The sequence below is a fragment of the Scyliorhinus torazame genome, chromosome 6 (assembly GCF_047496885.1).
Source record: "Scyliorhinus torazame isolate Kashiwa2021f chromosome 6, sScyTor2.1, whole genome shotgun sequence".
In the NCBI taxonomy this organism is placed as follows: Eukaryota; Metazoa; Chordata; class Chondrichthyes; order Carcharhiniformes; family Scyliorhinidae; genus Scyliorhinus; species Scyliorhinus torazame.
The window spans coordinates 254177248-254201817 of record NC_092712.1 but is presented as its reverse complement, the minus strand read 5'-3'; the positions used below and the strand labels follow the sequence as shown (position 1 = coordinate 254201817).

The window sequence follows — 24570 nt, the reverse complement described above, 5'->3', positions numbered from 1 at the left end:
GCTCTGCATCTTTGGGGGCCGAGCCCCAACATTGAGGGGCTAGGTCGACGCCGGAGGAATTTCCGCCCCGCCAGCTGGCGGAAACGGCCTTTGTTGCCCCACCAGCTGGCGCGGAAATGACATCCCCGGGCGGCGCATGCGCGGGAGCGTCAGCGGACGCTGACAGTTTCCCACGCATGCGCAGTGGAGGGAGTCTCTGCCGCCTCCGCCATGGTGGAGACCGTGGTGGAGGCGGAAGGGAAAGAGTGCCCCCACGGCACAGGCCCGCCCGCGGAGCAGTGGGCCCCGATCGCGGACCAGGCCACCGTGGGCGCACCCCCCGGGGCCAGATCACCCCGCGCCCCCCCCAGAACCCCGGAGCCCGCCCACGCCGCCTTGTCCCACCGTTCAAAAGGTGGTTTAATCCACGCCGGCGGGACAGGCAATTTATCGGCGGGACTTCGGCCCATCTGGGCCGGAGAATCGAGCAGGGGGGCCCGCCAACCGGCGCGGCCCGATTCCCGCCCCCGCCGAATATCCGGTGCCGGAGACTTCGGCAACCGGCGGGGGCGGGATTCACGGCAGCCCCCGGCGATTCTCCAACCCGGCGGGGGGTCAGAGAATGACGCCCCTGAAGTGTCTAATGCTCTAAACGTGTTTTTTCCTGACTGGGAGCTAGTGGGTACTACCATCAGGGCCTTAATAGAATGATGCATTCAACTGGACTGTGGCTTGGAGGTTAAAGTCCGAGCTCTCCGTCCTAGCCCTCAGCCCGACGCAGCAGCCGCTGCAAGTAGCGCAGAACACCAGCAAAAATGACTACTCCTCCTCCTCCGGTAGCACCAGCCCTGGCCCCTGTTCTTGCTCTGATAAAGGATTTCAGGAAAACGGGAAAATGTCTTTTTTGTGGTAAAGACGGCCATTGGGCAAAATCATGTTGTTTCAGAATACGGGGGGGCCAAGGACATGACCACAATTGGGACTCATACTACCGAGACCCGCCCCATGACTCATACTACAGGGATCCACCCCGAGACATGTATTACCAGGACTCGTACAGAGACCAACTTAGGCCACGCCCACTTTCACCACGAAGAGACAAACTCAATTATGATGCGCTTTTGTCGACAGGTTCACCAGATTAGCCCCACGACACAAGAGGGCGCTGCTCGACGCAGCAAAAAACGAACTGATCCCACTCTCAGTGAGTCCATTCACGTAGCTCGAGTTTTAATTGAGAACAGAAAGGATGAACTATATGTATCATTGAGAGTGGGAGGCCAACAAATAGAATTTCTTTTTGATACTGGAGCTGAATTACCCTATCTTCCCCAAAAATATGCTAACTTGTTTCCCTTAAAAAGACAGGTGATTGAAGCTTATGCAGCAGGAGGTGATCCATTAACCCTTCAAAAACAGAGCCCATGTTGCTTGAATTTGGCCCACATGAACTGATGGCCTTCAGTTGGGTAGGCCCAGTAACCCAGGCCCTTCTGGGCATGGATATACTAGCCCAATTAAATTGTTCTCTTAATTTTGAGAATGGAAAAGTTACATGGTCCATCAGACACCTCAAAAAGAGCCAACTGGAGCATCACCCAATTTGGGCCAAGGACAAAAATGACTGTGTGGCCTATTAAACATGGAACCAGCATCCTTTATTGGAGTAGCACGACCATGTACCAAACAGTAATCCATTAACCCCTCCTCAATTGAGGGAATACTACCTGTAGTGAAGCAATTGGAAGACAGAGGAGTAGTGGTGCGCGTTCATAGTTCATCAGACAGTCCAGTGTGGCCTGTAAAGAAGGTTAATGGCACATGGCGCCTGACTATTGACTATTGAAGGGCCAACCAATGTATTGTCAGAAAAGCTCCTTTGGTAGCCGATCCATCCACCAGACCTTCAATGGTTTTCAGTTATAGACATGGCCAAAAGCTTTTGGTCAGTACCACTGGCAGAGGAAGTTTGCTTTCACCATCAGGCAACAATACACATGGACCAGATTACCACAAGGATTTCACAACAGCCCTACTGTTTTTCACATGGCTCTACAGGACCACTTGAGGGAACTGCCTGATATGCCCTCCACCATTATCCAGTACGTTGATGACATTCTGGTGGCCTCCATTGATGAAGAAGACCATGAAAGAGACTTACGTGTCCTTTTAGACAACCTTAGCTACAATGGACACAAAGCACAAATTTCCCAAGGTGAAGTTGTCCACTTAGGTCAGACAATATCGAAAGGCAAAAGTGAACTTACCCAGAACAGAACGGCTGTAATCAAAGCTGCCAAAGACAAAGAACAAAGAACAAAGAACAAAGAAACAAAGAACAAAGAAATGTACAGCACAGGAACAGGCCCTTCGGCCCTCCAAGCCCGTGCCGACCATACTGCCCGACTAAACTACAATCTTCTACACTTCCTGGGTCCGTATCCTTCTATTCCCATCCTATTCATATATTTGTCAAGATGCCCCTTAAATGTCCCTATCGTCCCTGCCTCCACTACCTCCTCCGGTAGTGAGTTCCAGGCACCCACTACCCTCTGCGTAAAAAACTTGCCTCGTACATCTACTCTAAACTTTGCCCCTCTCACCTTAAACCTATGCCCCCTAGTAATTGACCCCTCTACCCTGGGGAAAAGCCTCTGACTATCCACTCTGTCTATGCCCCTCATAATTTTGTATACCTCTATCAGGTCGCCCCTCAACCTCCTTCGTTCCAGTGAGAACAAACCGAGTTTATTCAATCGCTCCTCATAGCTTATGCCCTCCATACCAGGCAACATTCTGGTAAATCTCTTCTGCCATGAAGAGTGAAGTCCCTTCAATGATTATCACACTTGGGGAGACAAACATGCAAGTGGAGTAGCTGTACACTCCAAGTGATGGAAAGGTATTGATTCTCACAATTTTCCAAATATATGAAAGTCATTGTTGGTTTATGCAAAAACTGATGATGGATAGGTGGTGATTGGAATATTAAAACTACCCACATTGCATTCAGTGAATGGGAACCCACGCTATCATCTGTCTTAACATAGAGTCTGTATCATTTACAGTCGTATAGAATCTGCGACCCACAGCTTCCTCATAGTGGGTGTTTCCAGCGGATTGCCCCTCTGGTCAGACCTACCCAGGTTGATCTTCCAGAGCCCACTGTCCTGCCCAACCTTGCTCACAGGCTGGGTAGGACTGGAGCAGCAAAAGGCGCCCCTGCCCATATCGAACAAAGAACAAAGAACAAAGAAAAGTACAGCACAGGAACTGGCCCTTCGGCCCTCCAAGCCCGTGCCAACCTTGCTGCCCGACTAAACTACAATCTTCTACACTTCCTGGGTCCATATCCCTCTATTCCCATCCTATTCATAAGACCATAAGACATAGGAGCGGAAGTAAGGCCATTCGGCCCATCGAGTCCACTCCACCATTCAATCATGGCTGATTTCAACTCCATTTACCCGCTCTCTCTCCATAGCCCTTAAGTCCTCGAGAAATCAAGAATTTATCAACTTCTGTCTTAAAGACACTCAACGTCCCGGCCTCCACCGCCCTCTGTGGCAATGAATTCCACAGACCCACCACTCTCTGGCTGAAGAAATTTCTCCTCATCTCTGTTCTAAAGTGACTCCCTTTTATTCTAAGGCTGTGCCCCCGGGTCCTAGTCTCCCCTGCTAATGGAAACAACTTCCCTACGTCCACCCTATCTAAGCCATTCATTATCTTGTAAGTTTCTATTAGAGCTCTCCTCAACCTCCTAAACTCCAATAAATATAATCCCAGGATCCTCAGACGTTCATCGTATGTTAGGCATACCATTCCTGGGATCATCCGTGTGAATCTCCGCTGGACCCGCTCCAGTGCCAGTATGTCCTTCCTGAGGTGTGGGGTCCAAAATTGCTCACAGTATTCTAAATGGGGCCTAACTAACGCTTTATAAAGCTTCAGAAGTACATCCCTGCTTTTATATTCCAAGCCTCTTGAGATAAATGACAACATTCCATTTGCTTTCTTAATTACGGACTCAACCTGCAAGTTTACCTTTAGAGAATCCTGGGCTAGGACTCCCAAGTCCCTTTGCACTTCAGCATTATGAATTTTGTCACCGTTTAGAAAATAGTCCATGCCTCTAATTTTTTTTTCCAAAGTGCAAGACCTCGCACTTGCCCACGTTGAATTTCATCAGCCATTTCTTGGACCACTCTCCTAAACTGTCTCAATCTTTCTGCAGCCTCCCCACCTCCTCCATACTACCTGCCCCTCCACTACCTTTGTATCATCGGCAAACTTAGCCAGAATGCCCCCAGTCCCGTCATCTAGATCGTTAATATATAAAGAGAACAGCTGTGGCCCCAACACTGAACCCTGCGGGACACCACTCGTCACCGGTTGCCATTCCGAAAAAGAACCTTTTATCCCAACTCTCTGCCTTCTGCCTGACAGCCAATCATCAATCCATGTTAGTACCTTGCCTCAAATACCATGGGCCCTTATTTTACTCAGCAGTCTCCCGTGAGGCACCTTATCAAAGGCCTTTTGGAAGTCAAGATAGATAACATCCATTGGCTCTCCTTGGTCTAACCTATTTGTTATCTCTTCAAAGAACTCGAACAGGTTTGTCAGGCACGACCTCCCCTTACTAAAACCATGCTGACTTGTCCTAATCCAACCCTGCACTTCCAAGAATTTAGAAATCTCATCCTTAACAATGGATTCTAGAATCTTGCCATCAACTGAGGTTAGGCTAATTGGCCTACAATTTTCCATCTTTTTCCTTGTTCCCTTCTTGAGCAGGGGGGTTACAACAGCGATTTTCCAATCCTCTGGGACTTTCCCTGACTCCAGTGACTTTTGAAAGATCATAACTAACACCTCCACTATTTCTTCAGCTATCTCCTTTAGAACTCTAGGATGTAGCCCATCTGGGCCCGGAGATTTATCAATTTTTAGACCTCTTAGTTTCTCTAGCACTTTCTCCTTTGTGATGGCTACCATATTCAACTCTGCCCCCTGACTCTCCGGAATTGTTGGGAAATTACTCATGTCTTCTACTGTGAAGACTGACGCAAAGTACTTATTTAGTTCCTCAGCTATTTCCTTGTCTCCCATCACTAGATTACCAGCGTCATTTTGGAGCGGCCCAATGTCTACTTTTGCCTCCTGTTTGTTTTTAATGTATTTAAAGAAACTTTTACTATCATTCCTAATGTTACTGGCTAGCCTACCTTCATAATTGATCCTCTCTTTCCTTATTTCTCTCATTGTTATCCTCTGTTTGTTTTTGTAGCCTTCCCAATCTTCTGACTTCCCACTACTCTTTGCCACATTATAGGCTTTCTCTTTTGCTTTGATGCATTCCCTAACTTCCTTTGTCAGCCATGGCTGCCTAATCCCCCCTCTGATAACCTTTCTTTTCTTTGGGATGAACCTCTGTACTGTGTCCTCAATTACTCCCAGAAACTCCTGCCATTGCTGTTCTACTGTCTTTCCCACGAGGCTCTGCTCCCAGTCAATTTTCGTCAGTTCCTCCCTCATGCCCCTGTAGTTACCTTTATTTAACTGTAACACCTTTACATCTGATTCTACCTTCTTTCTTTCAAATTGGAGATTGAATTCTACCATATTATGATCACTGCCTCCTAAGTGTTCCCTTACTTTAAGATCTTTAATCAAGTCTGGCTCATTACATAACACTAAGTCCAGAATGGCCTGTTCCCTCGTGGGCTCCATCACAAGCTGTCCCAAAAAGCCCTCCTGTAAACATTCAATGAATTCCCTTTCCTTGGGTCCACTGGCAGCATTATTTACCCAGTTCACCTGCATATTGAAGTCCCCCATGATCACTGTGACCTTGCCTTTCTGACATGCACTTTCTATTTCGTGGTGCATTTTGTGCCCCTGGTCCTGACCACTGTTAGGAGGCCTGTACATAACTCCCATTATGTTTTTTTTGCCTTTGTGGTTCCTCAAATCTACCCACACAGACTCCACATCATCTGACCCTATGTCGTTTAGTGCTATTGATTTAATTTCATTCCTAATTAACAAGGCAACCCCGCCCCCTCTGCCCACCTCTCTGTCTTTTCGATAGGTTGTGAATCCCTGGATGTTTAAATGCCAGTCCTGAACCCCCTGCAACCACGTCTCTGTGATGCCTACCACATCATACCTGCCAGTCACAATCTGGGCCATAAGCTCATCTACCTTGTTCCGTACACTGCGCGCATTTAAATATAGCACCTTTAATTCTCTATTGACCGTCCCTTTTTGTTTTCTTAGTGTGGTGGACCTTGGTTTACTGAGCCTTTCCATACACTGTGTCATATTTTGTGGGATGGGGCGATCGTAACCTCTCCTGAGTTCTGTCTTTTCATGCTTTTGTGTTTTCCTAAGCAGCTACACTTCCCACTGATTACTTCACCTCTTGGTTCCCTGACTTTCCCTTCCCCCCCAATCTCTAGTTTAAAGTCCGATTGACCACCCTATTTACTCTTTTCGCCAGAACACTGGTCCCAGCTCGGTTCAGGTGGAGACCATCCCAACGGTATAGGTCCCCCCTGTCCCAAAACTGATGCCAGTGTCCCATGAAAAGGAACCCCGCTTTCCCACACCACTCTTTCAGCCACATGTTAACTTCTCTTATTCTTGCCTCCCTATGCCAATTTGCACGTGGCTCGGGCAGTAATCCGGAGATTATGACCCTTGAGGACCTGTTTTTTTAATTTGAATCCTAGCTCTTTATAATCTCTAAACAGGTCCTCTTTTCTAGACTTGCTTATGTTGTTGGTACCGACATGGACCACAACAACTGGATCCTCCCCCTCCCTCTCCAGTATCCTTTCAAGCCGGTCAGAGATGTCCTGCACCCTAGCACCGGGCAGGCAACATACCATGCGGGACTCTTTATCCTGCTCACAAAGGATACTATCTATCCCCCTGATAATAGAATCCCCTACAACTACGACTTGCCTATTTACTCCCTCCCCTTGAATGGCCTGCTGAACCATGGTGCCTTGGTCAGCTGACTCATCCTTCCTGCAGCCCTGTTCGCCATCCACACAGGGAGCAAGTGCCTCATACCTGTTGGACAGGGTCAAGGGCTGAGGCTCCTGAGTTCCTGACTGCTGGTTCCCTTTACCTGCCTGACTTGCAGTCACACCCTGCTGTCCCTGGCCACTGGCAGGATTTAAACTACTTACTCTGACAGATGTGACTGCCTCCTGAAACACAGTGTCCAGGTAAGTCTCCCCCTCCCGGATGTGCCTCAGTGTTTGAAGCTCAGACTCCAGCTCATCAACTCTGAGCCGGAGCTCTTCGAGCAGCCAACACTTACTGCAGATGTGGTCGCTGCCGCTCCCAATGGGATCTGCCAGCTCCCACATCAAGCAGCTCAAGCACATCACCTGACCAGCCATCACTAATTAATTAATTAGTTTAATTTAAGTTTACGAATTTAACTGTGTCTTTTTTTTTTAAATTTGGGGCAGATTTGCTGTCAACCACTCAGATCACAGCTTCCCTCTGACATCACATTTGGAAAAAAAAAAAAATGGTAAACAGGAAGTTACTGTTAGGTTTTTATACTCAGAGACTGCTCCTCCTCCTCCGACCGGCTCCCAAAATTAGGCCCGAAGAAAGAGAGAGAACAAAACAGTCTGGAAAAAGCACCTTCTCCTACTCTGTACCGAACTACCTCACTGCACCAAATTGCCAAGTTTCAAATTCCCACTCTGTCTGTGTCTCTCTCATTCAGGCTGTGTCTCTTTGACCTGCGCAACGCTTCATGTATTTGTCAAGATGCCCCTTAAATGTCACTATCGTCCCTGCTTCCACCACCTCCTCCGGTAGCGGGTTCCAGGCACCCACTACCCTCTGTGTAAAAAACGTGCCTCGTACATCTACTCTAAACCTTGCCCCTCGGACCTTAAAAACCTATAATTGACCCCTCTACCCTGGGGAAAAGCCTCTATCGGTGTGGGGAAACTGGGGCACAGAGAGTATGAGCCGCCCACATTTTACGGCACTCACCATAAAATCGAATGGAATCAAACCTGTGTCCCTGGTGCCCTGATGGAGCTGTGCAACCGCTTGTCAGACAGGGAGGTTCTGTCTGGGAGGGTGGGGTAGTCTGGGAAGAGGGGTTCAGGAAGGGGGGGACTGAAGCAGGGGGCGGAGTCATTCAGGGGCGGGGGTAGAACTGGAGGAATGTGGTCGAACTGGGGAGGGTTTAGACTGGGGGAGGTTAGTCCGGGAAGGGCGGGGATTCAGGTCAATTTGGGGGTGGAAGTGTGGTGGGCGGGGTGAGTCCTGGAGAGGGGGGTCATTGGACTGAAGTGGAAGGGGAGGTCAGTCCGGGAGTGGTCCAGTCCGGGTGCGAGGGTCGGGCCTGGCCACACCAAGCGGGGTGGTCGGATTGGGTTGCACCAGAGAACCGGAAGGCAGGGGTCTGTTCAGACCAGTGGTAGGGGGAAGGGGTGGGGCAGATGTCAGGTTGGGGGGGGGGGGAGTTTGGCCGTCTGGGGTAGTGGGTCCCCTGGGGAGCTGTGTGTATGGGGGCTGGCTGTGTGAGACTGGGTCTGGGTCTTTTAAATGCTTACTCTGGAGTTAGAAGCAATTTTTTCCTCTAACTCTTTCACAATAACTATCAGGATAAAACCAACAGAAGCATCTGAAGTTAGAAATTTAAATCGCTTCTGTCGGATGGTTCCCAGCCAACCATAATTGCCCAGAGGAAGTTAGCACTTCTGACCAATTGCCGGGTAAACCCTTAAGTGGCAACTTCCTAGAGGAATTCCCGAGTGCATCATTAGGATACCCATAAATCCTACACTGGGTGTTGTGTTATGTAATTTGGAATAACACAAGCTGCCACTTGATGCAGTTTTGAGTAAAAGATGCTCCAGACTTTGAAGTGAGTTCAATGTGTTTTATTGAACTATCAGCACAGTTCTCAATGAGTTCGACTCTCTGCTAATCTAATTGTAGTAACTCAGTCTAACTGAACCAGCCTTGCTCTACGTCACGTGCTGGGGTGTCTCACTCTGTAGATGTTGGTCTGTGGAAAGAGGCATCCCTTTTATAGTGAGATACCACCCCGAGTGTCTTGACTGCTCATTGGTCGTGTACTATTCTATGTGTTCATTGGCTGCATGTTTGCATATCATGACACGGGGGATCCAGGTAGTTATGGGTTATTTTACACACAGGATACCGATAGGCCCCTGATTCTCCATACAGATACAATTGTTGGGGAAATTGAGATCCCTGAGTACCAATGGAGCTCCATTAGCAACCAGTCTCTGGCTGTTGACATCTCGGCCCACTGTGCTCAGGAACAGCTCCACTGTAGGACAGTGTGACCAAGGCTCTTAAAGGTTGATGGTACACCCAGGCCCCCCCCCCAACTCTTACATTGAGGAAGTTGAGTGCTATTAAAGGTAACAACTTATAAGCACTTTTTATTTTAAATTGCATTCACATTTGTAGATTTTCCATGTTGTTAATCTAGTTCTTTACATCTCTCTCATTCTACCTGTCATGGATGTCCCTTTGCTACTCTGACTTCAAAAGTTTCTAGTATGTGCCAGGCATGTCTCAGTTGGTGGTCCACTCGCCTTCCAATTACAACTTCCAGTTTCAAGTCCCACCCCAGGGTTTGAGCCCAAAAGTCAAGGCTGACACTGCAGTGCAAGACTGAGGTACGTGCCATACGGTGGCACAGTGGTTAGCACTGCTGCCTCACGGCACCAGGGACCCGGTTTCAATTCCGGCCTTGACTAACTCTGTGTCCAGCTTGCACGTTCTCCCCGTGCCTCTGTGGGTTTACTCTCACAATCCAAAGAGGTGCAGGTTAGGTGGATTGGCCTTGTTCAACGTGTGAGGTTATGGGGATCAGTCGGGGGAGTGGGCCTAGATAGAGTGTTCTTTCCGAGAGTCGGTCAGACTCGAGGGGCCAAATGGCCTCGCTCTGCACTGTAGAGACTCTATCGATTCTCAGTTGGAAATCTTTTCTTAGTTTCCCTCTTCTCTCTACATCAATATTTGTAGCATGTTTCAATCATCTGCTCCAGGAAGAGCTGAGTCAAAAGGCTGTCTTTAAAGAGATTGTGAAACTCAACAATTAAATAACGAGAAGATCTAAGATTTAAATAAAAAGCCCAAAACCCAATGATGTGAATAATAAATATAAATGTATTGTGATGTCTATTTTCAATAGCGATTTTCTGCATTTCTGTTTACCACTACAACATTTGGATAGCTCTTATGCTCAGAGTGTTTGGTCTGGACTAATTATAAAATCTCAAATTCTGTTTCAAAATTATATCCACACGCGTGCACACATTGTTCTGTTCCAGAATGGGGTTTAGATTTGTTTTCACTATCATACTGATGCCAATGATTGATGCTGTATCTGAGGGAACATAACGGATTAAGTGAATTAAGTTTCCCGCTGTCTCGCAAATTAATCACGGATCAAAAACTACCATTTGATTGTCATCCAGCTGGAACTTCACATTTGAGCCTGACTCAACTGAAGCCCCCACAGTCTGTTAAACTGGCCTCAACTGGAACAAGAACGGGTCTGGAACCAAATCAGTTCACCTGGTTCACCAGTTCGATTGGAACCCGTCCAACGGGGTGTGCCAGCTGAGCTGGACTCCATAGCACAGTGGGCTAAACAGCTGGTTTGGAATGCAGAACAAGGCCAGCAGCGCAGATTCAATTCCCGTACCTGCCTCCCCGAACAGGCGCTGGAATGTGGCGACTAGGGGCTTTCACAGTAACTTCATTTGAAGCCTACTTGTGACAATAAGTGATTTTCATTTCATTTCATTTCAACAACTTGTACCAGTCCCACCTTGAATTACCTTAAGAGTTTGTGCTGATATGTTTGATGAAGTAGAGTGAGCGAAGGCTCACATGGAGCTCAAACACTGGTGTAGACCGATTGGGCTGAAAGGCCTGATTATGTGCTGTCAATTCATAGAATGAGAGAATTTACAGTGCAGAAGAAGACCATTCGGTCCATCAAGTCTGCACTGGCCCTTACAAAGAGCACCCTACTCAAGTCCACATCTCTACCCTATCCCTGTAACCCAGTAATCCCCACTTAACCTTTTTTTTTGACACTAAGGGCAATTTAGCATGGCCAATCCACCTAACCTGCACATCTTTGGGCTGTAGGAGGAAACCGGAGCACCCGGAGGAAATCCACACAGACACGGGGAGAGCGTGCTGACTCCGCACAGACAGTGACCCAAGCTGGGAATCGAACGTGGGACCCTGGAGCTGTGAAGCAACTGTGCTAACCACTAGGCTATCATGCTGCCCCTTTGGCAGGGCTGGTGCTGCTTTAAGGTTTCAACTTTGCCTTGCTATGTTGTGCCCTCTAGTGTTTCAAGGACGATCTCTCACTGTTTTATGCTTCATGGATTATTGCACTGATCCCAATGGCTGAGCATCTAGTGCATTGTGTAAGAAGAGCTGGCCTGAGCAATTGTCGATTTTACCCCACATGCAAAGCAATGGGACAAGGTAGACAATTTGCCATCAAGAAAATGCAACTTGGGAGAAATGTAAAATAGATGAAGGAAGGCTGGAGCCTGAATTAAATTAAACTATATTAAACAAGTTTAGTTTCAGTGTAAACCCTAATTCAGACTGAATATGTATGCACATATTTTTCTTCATGATTTTCAAAGAAACTGTTTTCTTGTTTTACAAATGAGCAAACCTAACGCAAAGGGAAACATATTCTGTACCCTCATGTAAAACGTGTTTGAAGATAATGCCAAAGCTGTATTTTAAATTCATTTTTATATTAAATTAAAGAACAGAAAACCCGGTAGTAATTTTTTCACCTGATCTATCTGGTATACATCCAATCTAACAGTGAAAGTAACTTGTGAAGACAGTCTTCCCTGTTTCTTTGCTCCATGATCTGGTTGGCACTGAAGGAGAGGACAGAGAGTTTAAACAAACATTTACAAGGGAGAAGGAGGCGGCGAATTCATAACTGGAGAGGCAACTGAAGGAACCAACCTAACAGTATTTCTTTTTAAGAATATAATCGGCTTCATTGCCACAGTTTTCCCCATGTTCCTGTTGCTCCCCCTCCCCCCCTGTGGCTGACTGGGCGGCAAATGAGTCATAGATTCATTGAATCATACAGCACAGCAACTGCCATTCGGCCCATCGTGTCTGCTCTTTCCAAAACAACCACCTAACTATTCTCATCGCATTTTCCAGCACTTGATCGGTAGGTGCTGTGCTGTGCAAATTCTGTTGACAAAACAGATACAAGCAAACACCTGCCCGTTCTCCACAGTGACATTAATCTTTATAGCAGATAGATTTGCAGCCTTCAACAACCACAATGAATCAAATTCTAAGGCAATACCGGTTTCGTTTAAAATTATTAGTTTGATTAGAGCTGGTGAGATTATTTTAATCACTTCGTAGTCATCCTAAACATTTCTGCCTCTCTCTCCAATGTCCAAATGCCGACACCATTGTTTTGCTCAATGTCAAGTTTTCACTGAACGCCATTTGCTCCATTTCACCCTGTTAAAGGCGCTATGTGAATGCAAGTTGTTCGTGGCATTTGTTTGTCAGTGACCCGGAGGCACCTTCACTGGTCTAATCTAAAACGTCACTAATCGACCCCCTTGCAGTGTTGACTAATTCCTGGAGTTTAATCACCTTGGTCAAGAGGTCCCAACATACTGCCCACTGTGCTGGCTGGCTGCTCGGTTACTGCTGCCACTGTTGGAAACGAGAGACGCCGGGGTATCTGTGAGGATGGTTAATGCTATCAGATTCATACTCAGGAAATATCGCTGGTGGAATTCACTGGCCACCTCGAAGTAACTGATGCCACAAGTGAGGTCTATCCGCTGAGCCCAGAAGCAGAGACTGGTCTTACCCCCCCCCCCCCCCCCCAATCACCCTCCGGATTTCCCCTTCATTCCTTTTAAAAAGCTTTTCAAACAAGGCGTTTTGTCTCAAATCCAAGTTTCTGTTTCTCGGTTAGGCATTTGGAAATAACCCTTGTGTATTTGACATGATGTAATCTCAGACCCGTTGGGGTCGAGGTGGAACAGGTTGTTGAAATCACTTCTCAGAAACGAGTAGGAATTGACGGTGGAAGGTTTCTGATTGGCTCCTTGGCCCGTTGCCGGAGTGTGTGAGCACCGCCTCACTCGCCGGGAGAAGTGTGTCCCTGCTGCCAGGAGGAGTTTGTTTTGGCAAAGTCTGAGAAAAGGAGGTCTTTTTTTAAATTGTATGCTGGCCTCGCCCAGTCTGTGGAGGAGGTTATTTTGTAAGCAGCGTGTCGCTTATCTAAGTCTGCAGCTCCTCTGGGTGACTAATAACATTGTCTTGGGATAAAAGCACATTGAGCTGTTTACAGAGAGACGCGGACTGTATAAAAGGAGACTTGCTGCCCTGTGGTAACGACACAGCAAAGCCAGTCTGGAGTAAAGCACACTGCTGCTTTCAACTGGACCTGAGACTGACAACTCACTTCACTCTGCAGTTTACCCACGGCATATATACTTCTCAACTCCAGAAACGTGCTTGTATCCCAGCCGCACTGAAGAGGATAACGAGGAAACGTACCTGACAGGAACATCCTGGTTTAATTTCGAAAATGGAGTTTAACGTGTTATTTTCCTTGCTCCCTCTGATGTGGGAACTGCACTTTTCCACAGGTAAGTCTGAACTCTCATAGCAACTTTCAAATGATCACTATCTGATCTACAGATAATTCAAAGTCGATATTTGCGTTTAAACACACCACCCAAATAACGAATTCATCACTAAGAGGATTTTAAATTACACTGAATGGTCCAATAATTTGAATGAAGCTACTTTGAGACTAACAGAATGTGCGTGTCTCCCCGTGTATATCTTTACAACTTTTATTTATTTAATATATGCAAAGATTAAAGTTTAAGAATTAAATTCAGTGCTAAATATCTCATCTCAAGGTTTTTTTCTCCATATTCGACCTTTTAATTCAAACTGTTTAAAATTGTAAATCTATAAAATGAGTGTTTTATACAGAATGCAACTAGGTGCAAACCAATGTGTACGGCCATGAGAGTGTCCCCCAAATATATCAGACTCGTCCAATAGTGGTGTGGGTCATGTGGATGACAGACTCCAGAAAGCTGGAAGGAACTTACCTTTGTGTCTGAAATGTGGTACTAGTTGACATAGCAGATAGGTTAAGATTGGAAATGTACGGTGTGTGTGGGTAGATGGGGTCTCGGAGAATTCAGCAGGAGCACCTGTCTCCAGCCACACAGCTTTGTCAGGAGCGCCATGTGAGCCAGTGAGGAGGAAACGCAGCTTTTACTGGGACTCTTCCATCAAGGGCTCTTCTGCAGCCTTTTCGGAATCTGCAGTCCGATTAGGAATGCTCTTCACAAATTGCTCTCAGAGAATTGCTACACAGGTGGAAACTACTCGATTTCCTGTATTATTACTGAGATCAGATGTGGTCCACCTCATGTTCCAGCATTAACTGCGCCATCCGGCTGACATTTACTGTTCATTCCGATCGGCGGATTCGAGATGTACACCGAACCCCAGGGGGCGACACTGCCTCCAGAGAACCGCACTGCCCCCCTGAGGACTGGACTATCCCCCTGAGGACCGCACTGTCCCCTGAAGACCGCACTGTCCCCCTGAGGACCGCACTGTCCCCCTGAGGACCGCAAAGTCCCCCTGAGGACTGGACTATCCCCCTGAGGACCGCACTGTCCCCCTGAGGACCCAAAGTCCCCCTGAGGACCCAAAGTCCCCCTGAGGACCGCACTGTCCCCCTGAGGACCGCACTGTCCCCCTGAGGACCGCACTGTCCCCCTGAGGACCGCACTGTCCCCCTGAGGACCGCACTGTCCCACTGAGGACCGCACTGTCCCCCTGAGGACCGCACTGTCCCCCTGAGGACCGCACTGTCCCCCTGAGGACCGCACTGTCCCCCTGAGGACCGCACTGTCCCCCTGAGGACCGCACTGTCCCATGAGGACCGCACTGTCCCCTGAGGCTCGGGCTGTCCCGCTGAGGACCGCACTGTCCCCTGAGGACCGCACTGTCCCCCTGAGGACCGCACTGTCCCCCTGAGGACCGGACTGTCCCCCTGAGGACCGCACTGTCCCCCTGAGGACCGCACTGTCCCCCTGAGGACCGGACTGTCCCCCTGAGGACCTCACTGTTCCCCTGAGGACCTCACTGTTCCCCTGAGGACCTCACTGTTCCCCTGAGGACCTCACTGTTCCCCTGAGGACCTCACTGTCCCCCTGAGGACCGCACTGTCCCCCTGAGGACCGCACTGTCCCCCTGAGGACCGCACTATCCCCCTGAGGACCGCACTGCCCCACTAATGACCGGACTGTCCCCTGAGGACCGGACTGTCCCCTGAGGACCACATTGTCCACCCAGTGACCGCACTTTCCACCCAGTGACCACACTGTCCACACACTGACCACACTGTCCCTCCCAGTGACCACACTGTCCCTCCCAGTGACCACACTGTCCACACACTGATCACACTGTCCACACACTGATCACACTGTCCAGCCAGTGACCACACTGTCCCTCCCAGTGACCACACTGTCCACCTAGTCACCACACTGTCCACCCAGGGACCACACTGTCCACACATTGACCACACTGTCCACCCAGTGACCACACTGTCCACCCAGTGACCACACTGTCCACCCAGTGACCACACTGTCCACCCAGTGACCACACTGTCCACCCAGTGACCACACTGTCCACCCAGTGACCACACTGTCCCTCCCAGTGACCACACTGTCCCCCCAGTGATCACACTGCCCCCCCCAATGACCACACTGTGCCTCCCAGTGACCACACTGTCTCTCCCAGTGACCACACTGTCCCCCCCCAGTGACCACACTGCCCCTCCCTGTGACCACACTGCCCCTCCCTGTGACCACACTGCCCCTCCCTGTGACCACACTGCCCCTCCCTGTGACCACACTGCCCCTCCCTGTGACCACACTGCCCCTCCCTGTGACCACACTGCCCCTCCCTGTGACCACACTGCCCCTCCCTGTGACCACACTGTCCCTCCCTGTGACCACACTGTCCCTCCCTGTGACCACACTGTCCCTCCCTGTGACCACACTGTCCCTCCCTGTGACCACACTGTCCACCCAGTGACCACACTGCCCACCCAGTGACCACACTGCCCACCCAGTGACCACACTGCCCACCCAGTGACCACACTGCCCACCCAGTGATCACACTGCCCACCCAGTGACCACACTGCCCACCCAGTGACCACACTGCCCACCCAGTGACCACACTGCCCACCTAGTGACCACACTGCCCACCCAGTGACCACGCTGTCCTCCCAGTGACCACACTGTCCCCCAGTGACCACACTGTCACTTCCAGTGACCACACTGTCACTTCCAGTGACCACACTGTCCCTTCCAGTGACCGCACTGTCCACCCAGTGACCGCACTGTCCACCTGTGACCACACTGTCCCTCCCAGTGACCACACTGTCCCTCCCAGTGACCACACTGTCCCTCGCAGTGACCACACTGTCCCACCCAGTGACCGCACTGTCCCTCCCAGTGACCGCACTGTCCCTCCCAGTGACCGCACTGTCCCTCCCAGTGACCGCACTGTCCCTCCCAGTGACCGCACTGTCCCTCCCAGTGACCGCACTGTCCCTCCCAGTGACCGCACTGTCCATCACAGTGACCGCACTGTGCCTCCCAGTGACCGCACTGTGCCTCCCAGTGACCGCACTGTGCCTCCCAGTGACCGCACTGTCCCTCCGATGACCGCACTGTCCCTCCCAGTGACCGCACTGTCCCTCCCAGTGACCGCACTGTCCCTCCCAGTGACCGCACTGTCCCTCCCAGTGACCGCACTGTCCCTCCCAGTGACCGCACTGTCCCTCCCAGTGACCGCACTGTCCCTCCCAGTGACCGCACTGTCCCTCCCAGTGACCGCACTGTCCCCCTAATGACCACACTGTCCCCCTAATGACCGCACTGTCCCTCCCAGTGACCGCACTGTCCCTCCCAGTGACCGCACTGTCCGCCGCAGTGAGTGCACTGTCCCCCCAGTGACCACACCGTCCATCCACTGACTACATTGTCCACCCCAGTGACCACACCTGTCCCTCCCAGTGACCACACCTGTCCCTCCCAGTGACCACACTGTCCACCCAGTGACCACACTGTCCACCCAGTGACCACACTGTCCACCCAGTGACTACACTGATCCTCCCACTGACCACACTGTCACTCTCAGTGACCTCACTGTCCCTCCCAGTGACCAGACTGTCCCTCCCAGTGACCATACTGTCCCCCAGTGACCGCACTGCCCGTCCCAGTGACCACGCTGTCCACCCAGTGACCATGCTGTCCTCCCAGTGACCACACGGTCCTCCCAGTGACCACACAGTCCTCCCAGTGACCCCACTGTCCACCCAGTGACCACACTGTCCACCCAGTGTCCACACTGTCCCCCAGAGATCACACTCTCCACCCAGTAACGACACTGTCCCTCCCAGAGACCACACTGTCCCTCCCAGAGACCACACTGTCCCTCCCAGAGACCACACTGTCCCTCCCAGAGACCACACTGTCCCTCCCAGTGACTGCACTATCCATGCACTGACCGCACTGTCCCTCCCAGTGACCACACTGTCCCTCCCAGTGACCACACTGTCCCTCCCAGTGACCACACTGTCCCTCCCAGTGACCACACTGTCCCTCCCAGTGACCACACTGTCCCTCCCAGTGACCACACTGTCCGGCAAGAGACCACACTGTCCATCCAGTGACCACACTGTCCATCCAGTGACCCCACTGTCCACCCAGTGACCACACTGTCCCCCCAGTGACCACACCCTCCACCCAGTAACGACACTGTCCCTCCCAGAGACCACACTGTCCCTCCCAGAGACCACACTGTCCCTGCCAGTGACCACACTGTCTGGCAAGAGACAACACTGCCCATCCAGTGACCACACTGCCCCCCCAGTGACCACACTGTCCCACCAGTGACCACACCCTCCACCCAGTAACGACACTGTCCCTCCCAGAGACCACACTGTGCCACTGGAAGACTTCCCTAAACTGAACTAGAAAAGCGTTTCCAGTGACAGTACCATACGGCAGAGAATGTTTTTTGTTCCCAGTTAATGACAGGGATATGGATTGGATTGGATGGGTTCTGAACAATATTCCCGCAGTCTGATATCGCTGTCTCTCTCTCACACACAGGCTCCCCCCTATCGGCTGCAGCATTGACCGTCTCTCCCATCACCTCTGCCGGTCAAACTTCCAGCTCGGTTCCCCGGCGGCTCAGCCGCTCCAAGCGCTGTTCCTGTTCCTCATTCCTGGACAAGGAATGCATCTACTTCTGCCACTTGGACATCATCTGGATCAACACACCCGAGTAAGTGGCTCCCAGTGCCTGAGATTTGGTGCGAGAAAAGTGCCTGGTGTTAATCCCAGACACTGGGATAAAGGCAGTGCAAGGGTTGAACAGCGAGAGACCCGTGCTGAGAACGAGATATAAAATATATATTTTACAGGGAATTCCTTAATGCTGTAGTAGCTAACAATACAGAGGGACCGACGCCTGGCGAGGCAAGTTCTAATGGTGTGAATTTATAATGGCAGCTTCTCTACGGGAGGGAGACTCCCACTTCAATAGATTGTCAGCAGTACCATTCGCATGGCCAGTCCAGTGAGGGGAGAGGACTGGGGCTCCGTGTTGCTGAGTTTACTGCGGTAAAGATGGCCTAAATTAGTGTGGGGGGAGATTAACCTCTGTGTTATGGATTGCCTGGCCCTAATAACCTGTTTATTTTTATATCAGTGTGAAGGAATGTTCTCCTGACACTTTAGAACCTTCACACACGCCAAGTGACCATCGCCCTGGGTAATTTCGGATTTGATTTTTTGTTGTTCTTCAGGAGGATTGTCCCGTACGGACTGGGCAATTCCCCCCGGGTCAGACGGTCTGTGAAGAAAAACCTGGCGACGCCACGATGTCAGTGCCGCAGCCAAGAGGACACTGTGTGCTGGCAATTCTGTGAAGGTGGACAACAAACATCGAGGTAAAAACATGACCGATCACCTGGCTTTTCCACAAGGAACCTTAAATCATAATAGCTGGGCCCTATCAACCTGTTTTGTGAGAAAATAAAAATGAAGCCTTGGGTCATAACGAAAATAATAGTTAATCATTGATTAATGCTAATTATATTCATTATTTTGAGCTTAAAGTAATCGGGTCGGTGCCTATTCCCAAGCAATTAATAAGGAAAAGTGGGGGATTCACTTTCCAGTGAATGATTTCCTGAAGTATATGGTTAATGCATGAAGCTCCACCATCCCTAGCATCTATTTATAAAATTTACCCTTACGTAAATAAATAATCACTTTCACAAAAGTAATTATGGTTAAAAGTTGTACTGCAACTTTATCAAGAGCTTCAGGACATATAAATCACAAGAGCAAAACATCTAACATACTGACGTCTTGCATAGATCTATCTCCTGTTCAACCTTTTTTTCATTATAAATCCCCACGACTATGGTTATAATAGAAATTGCCGATGGAAACTTGCCCCACTGTAATTATATCTTTCTAACAGGGGTGGCAGTGTAGTGCTCCAATTTTGAATTTCTCAGCCTCTATCACAGGAAAACCCCAAGCAGATATTCTCAGTTTCCCAAATTGTTGTATGTTTTACTATTTATTCTGTCGAGATGGGGACAAAGTACAATTCACAGCAACAACAAACAAAGAATAATACAGCACAGAAACTGGCCCTTCAGCCCTCCAAGCCTGCGCTGATCATGATCCCTGTCTAAACTAAAACCATGGGTCGAAGGGCCTGTATGTGCTGTATTTTTCTATGTTATATACTTTTTGGGACCGTATCCCTCTATACCCATGCTATTCATGTATTCGGCAAGATGCCCCTTAAACATCGCTATCCTATTTGCTTTCACCACCTCCCCCGGCAGTGTGATGCAGGCACTGCCCACGCTCTGTGTAAAAAACCTGCCTCGCACATCTCCTCTAAACTTTGCCCCTCGCATCTTAAGCCAATGTCCCCTAGTAATTGATGTTTCCACCCTGGGAAAAAGCGTTTGACTATCCACTCGGTCCATGCCACTCATAATTTTGTAAACCCCTATCAGATCGCCCCTCAACCTCCGTCGTTCCAGTGAAAATAATCTTGAGTTTATCCAAGCGCTCCTCACAGCTAATACTCCCCAGACCAGGCAACATCCATATAAACCTCTTCTGTACCCTCTCCAAAGCAGCCACATCCTTCTGGTAGTGTGGCGACCAGAATTGTACACAATATTCCAAATGTGGCTTAACTAAGGTTCTGTAGAGCTGCAAGTTTGACTTGCCAGTTTTATACTCAATGCCCTGACCGATGAAGGCTAGTGGCGGCACGGTGGCATAGTATTTAGCACTGCTGCCTCACAGCGCCATGGGCCCGGGTTCAATTCCGGTCTTGGGTGACTGCCTTTGTGGAGTTTACACTTTCTCCCTGTGCCTGCATGGGTTTCCTCAGGGTTTCCTCCCACAGTCCAAAGATATGCAGGGTAGGTGGATTGACCATAATATAAATTGCCCCTTAATGTCCAGGGATGTGCAGGTTAAGTGAGGTTATGGGGATAGGGAGGGGGAATTGGTCTAGGTAGAGTGCTCTTTCAGAGGGCTGGTGCAGACCCGATGGGCTGAATGGCCTCCATCTGGCCAATGAGGATACAAAGATTTCTGCCAAGCTCCCAGCAGTTTCCACCCTTGCATCCCTCAGTATTCTAGGGTAGATCCCATCAGGCCCCAGGGACTTATCTACCATAAGCTTTTTAGATGCCCAACACCTCCTTCGTTTTGATATTGACATGACCCAAACTATCTACATACCGTTCCCCAGACCCATCATCTACCAAGTCCTTTTCTTTGGTGAACACTGATGCAAAGTGCTCCTTCACTGGTTTAGGAATGCCAGTCAGACTTCAAGTTTATGTTCTGCCCAGCAATGCACTTCACTTCCAGTCACTTATACCAATCACTGTAGCCGATCATTTCCTTTTCTGAATGCTGATATTTGCCGTTTGTCTGATCATCAGAATTCACACCTTTTTATATCTTTGCCATTAAGTCTAACCATTGCAGGCACCCACATTGAAAAGGAATTTCTTTTAAAACCAGATTGAGTAGCTTAAATCCACCTGGTAACAACATCACATTTATATTTCATTGTAGAATAATGCATTTTATTTGAAGTTATTAATAAGACTGTCACTGTAGTATATTTGAGGGTAATTCCTATACAGTTCTACTCCGCTTCTACTTCTTGCACAACAAGTGTGCAGATTAGAACTGGGTACGGTTGATTCTTCAGATTTTCCAAAGATTAATTTTAATGACCAGAAAATTAGGAGCAATGGCTGTTGACCTCTGCAACCTCACCAAGAGTAATTCTGCATTAGGATTGGCACATTTCAAAATAAGCCCTATTACATTTAGTACATGCAAGTCTTAATGTTCTCTAGTTATATTTTAATAGAACAGCAACAGTCACTTTTTCATCTTTGAACATGTGATAAAATTCCAACAGCTGTAAGCATTCCAATACAAATCGCTGAAAAAATTCCTTTACGGGGTTCTCTTATTTTGATTGTTTTTCTAATCGGTAAAGATTTTGAGCTGAGAAACTTTGCTGATAATGTGGATAGTCATTGGGCTGAACTGATATCTTCACATGTTTTCTCTTCTAAGTAGTATTACACTCCGTATGCTTCACCTGATTCCTGCCTCTATGTATTTACATAGTGCATTGATGCATGTCCTATACTGCCTGGACTGTATGCAGAACAATATTTTTCACTGTACCTTGGTACACATGACAATAAAATCAAATCAAGTTCTAAAATCTTTTAAAATTTAAATAGCTACAATATATAATTTAAAAAACAACTATTTATTTTCTTCACAGATTTTCGAGCAAGACCAAAGTACAAAAGAACTACCTGGAAGAAGCATCAGACAGGATGAGTCGAAACAAACAGGACTGCAAGGGATTGAAATGTGTTTATCAACACCTCCTTAACATTGCAAAAAAGTGAGTTTCATTCAATTTCACCTAACATCTGAAAGAACACCCTCATCATATTTCCATGTCAAAACTGGTTGTACAACAACACAATGTGGGAAGATTTTCTCTGGTTGCTATGTTAGTGATAGTGTAAACATCGAGGGATGATTTCCGATGAACAGAATGGTAAATCTGAAAGAACAGGTTTACAATATCACTATAAATGGTGACCAGAGGAAATCCTACCATTTACCCTCAAAATATTTTTCAATGTTCGGAATCCAGATTGATTATTTACAAAGATAAGAGGGTAAATAGGCTAGATTCTCCATTGGGATGCTGTGATTTACCTAATACTCCCACATGGATGAATTCTTACATCTGAAATGAAGTTAGTGCCAGAACTTATATTTATATAATTTATTTCTGACTATTTCATAATATTTATATGCAACACTTCTGTAGAACAATCACTTACAGATCTGTCGTCATGATTTTAATACCAAACAGACGGTGTTCACATAATTTATGCTTTGATTTGAAGGTTGGAGCCGGCAGACAGTAACCATTTACCTACATCAGTGAAATGGATATATACAATAAGGAAAGTGAGACAAGACAGCTACAATAAACTGAAGAGATTACCAGTTTCCATGACAGGCCCTGTGGCAGAATGCAGGGACTGCAAGCGCTGACAGGCTGCCAGTTAACAGGAGCAAAGAAAACAGCACGCGTTGGCTGCTTCCACAGAATGGATTGCCATTCTGCTCTGGCAAGGGACCAGGGTTTGACACTTCAGTGAGGAGCTTGCCAAAGTTGATGGAGTTCAAGCTACAGCCTCGCCTTATGAGAGAAACACTGACCAGCAGAATGGATATTAAATCAAGACATCTTCAAAATTAAAAAAATGACTTCAAGGAAACAATTATATGAAGTTCTGCAATTAGTATGGGTGTGTGTCTACCAAAATGGGCCAAGATGCATTTAACGCACTAACTGAGGAGTTCACACTGAATTGTGGCTTAAGAAGATTGGACAGGATGACCAGAGTAAACTTCAGTCATATAGCCATAAGTTTGCTTTAAAGGGTAGAAAGTGGAATTTAATGCATCAAATGAAGCAATGATATAAAGACACATTCAAAATGTTTATGTATATAAATAAAAGTGCAAAATGCTCAGTTTAATATATTTCACAGACTTATTAAATGGAGTGCTGAAACTGCAGAATAGCCTTCTTAAATTAAATCTACCTCACTTTTTGTAAGTGTTGTTGGCTATAGATATACCCTAGAAATAACATTACTCTCTTCATGAATACATGGTTTGAATACAATATTGTTTGAATTACACTACTGTTTGAATCATATGTCAGTGTTGCTAGTGTTTGTGTATAATAGTTTGGATGTGGAAGTGTGGGTATGTATTTAATGGCAACTTGTTTGGTTACATTGGAAAGTAACAAGGGTCTGGGTATATGTAATTGCCTACATTGTCTGCATGAATAAGTGTCTGAATATATATAATGACACAATGCATGACTTTGTGTGGCTATAGTTGAGTCTTGGTGAATTTGTTGGTGGTTTATGTTTGTACAACCAGATAAATGCTATATAATCTTTATATTTGGTAAAGGATATGATGCAATGCTTCAATGTTTCTCCTAAAAAAATGGTAAGTGGAGGGCAGCGCGGTGGAGCAGTGGTTAGCACTGCTGCCTCACGGTGCTGAGGATCCGGATTCGATCCCGCCCCTGGTCACTGCCTGTGTGGAGTTTGCACATTCTCCCCATGTCTGTGTGGGTCCCACCTCCGCAACCCAAAGATGTGCGGGGTAGGTGGATTGGCCACGCTAAATTGTTCCATAATTGAAAAATAAAATAATTGGGTATGCTAAATTTATTTAAAAAAACAAAAAACTCAAAAAGAAAAGATGGTAAGTATTGACAGCCAACACTGACATGACAAGAACAACTGCATGATTGAAATATTGAAGAAGTTGGTAACAAACACTATTAATAACTCTTGAAAATGAGGCATTAACTTGCTTAAATATTAAAATAATGCTCATATTATTTTGACATTCCTAACTTTGACACTGTTGAAAATATAGTCAGTAACCATGATGTATCATATGGGCCATATTGGTCTTATGTGATTATTAGTTGGTATGTATTTTTATACAGAAATGTGTTCTACTTCATGTTTTTGAAAGTAATTTACCTGGAAATAAAACATTTCTATTTAATACGAAAATATATACTGCTTCTTATTGGAGGGGGCAATGACTAGCTAGTTTTGAAGATGCTCTTGAAACAAAGGTCTCAATTTTTAGGTGTGGATTTGCACAGTTTGGGTGATACAGTCTGTTAGTTCATTATCTGTCACTATCAAAACTTGAATTTGGTGGGTTGAGAATCTTATCAGCTCGCTACCTGTAAAAGTTCCTAAGTGAG

The 24570-nt window shown here is 47.6% G+C and overlaps 1 protein-coding gene across 1 annotated transcript; it reads left to right on the top strand.

Annotated features, from left to right (window-relative positions):
* Positions 1-13064: 13064 nt before the first annotated feature.
* On the top strand, positions 13065-24359 carry LOC140425374 (endothelin-1-like). Its single transcript, XM_072509572.1, has 5 exons — positions 13065-13697; positions 18267-18441; positions 18965-19108; positions 22018-22143; positions 22661-24359. Exons 1-5 carry the CDS (start codon positions 13637-13639, stop codon positions 22809-22811), a joined length of 657 nt encoding a protein of 218 aa, XP_072365673.1. The 5' UTR covers positions 13065-13636; the 3' UTR covers positions 22812-24359.
* The last annotated feature ends 211 nt before the right edge of the window (positions 24360-24570 follow it).

Bases quoted from the DNA above. Each gene is read 5' to 3' on its own strand.
- LOC140425374 (XM_072509572.1), top strand. From the start codon at position 13,637: ATGGAGTTTAACGTGTTATTTTCCTTGCTCCCTCTGATGTGGGAACTG. The intron at 19,109-22,017 runs GTAAAAACATGA...TTTTCTTCACAG, and splicing joins GGTGGACAACAAACATCGAG to ATTTTCGAGCAAGACCAAAG. The intron at 22,144-22,660 runs GTGAGTTTCATT...TTTGATTTGAAG, and splicing joins CTCCTTAACATTGCAAAAAA to GTTGGAGCCGGCAGACAGTA.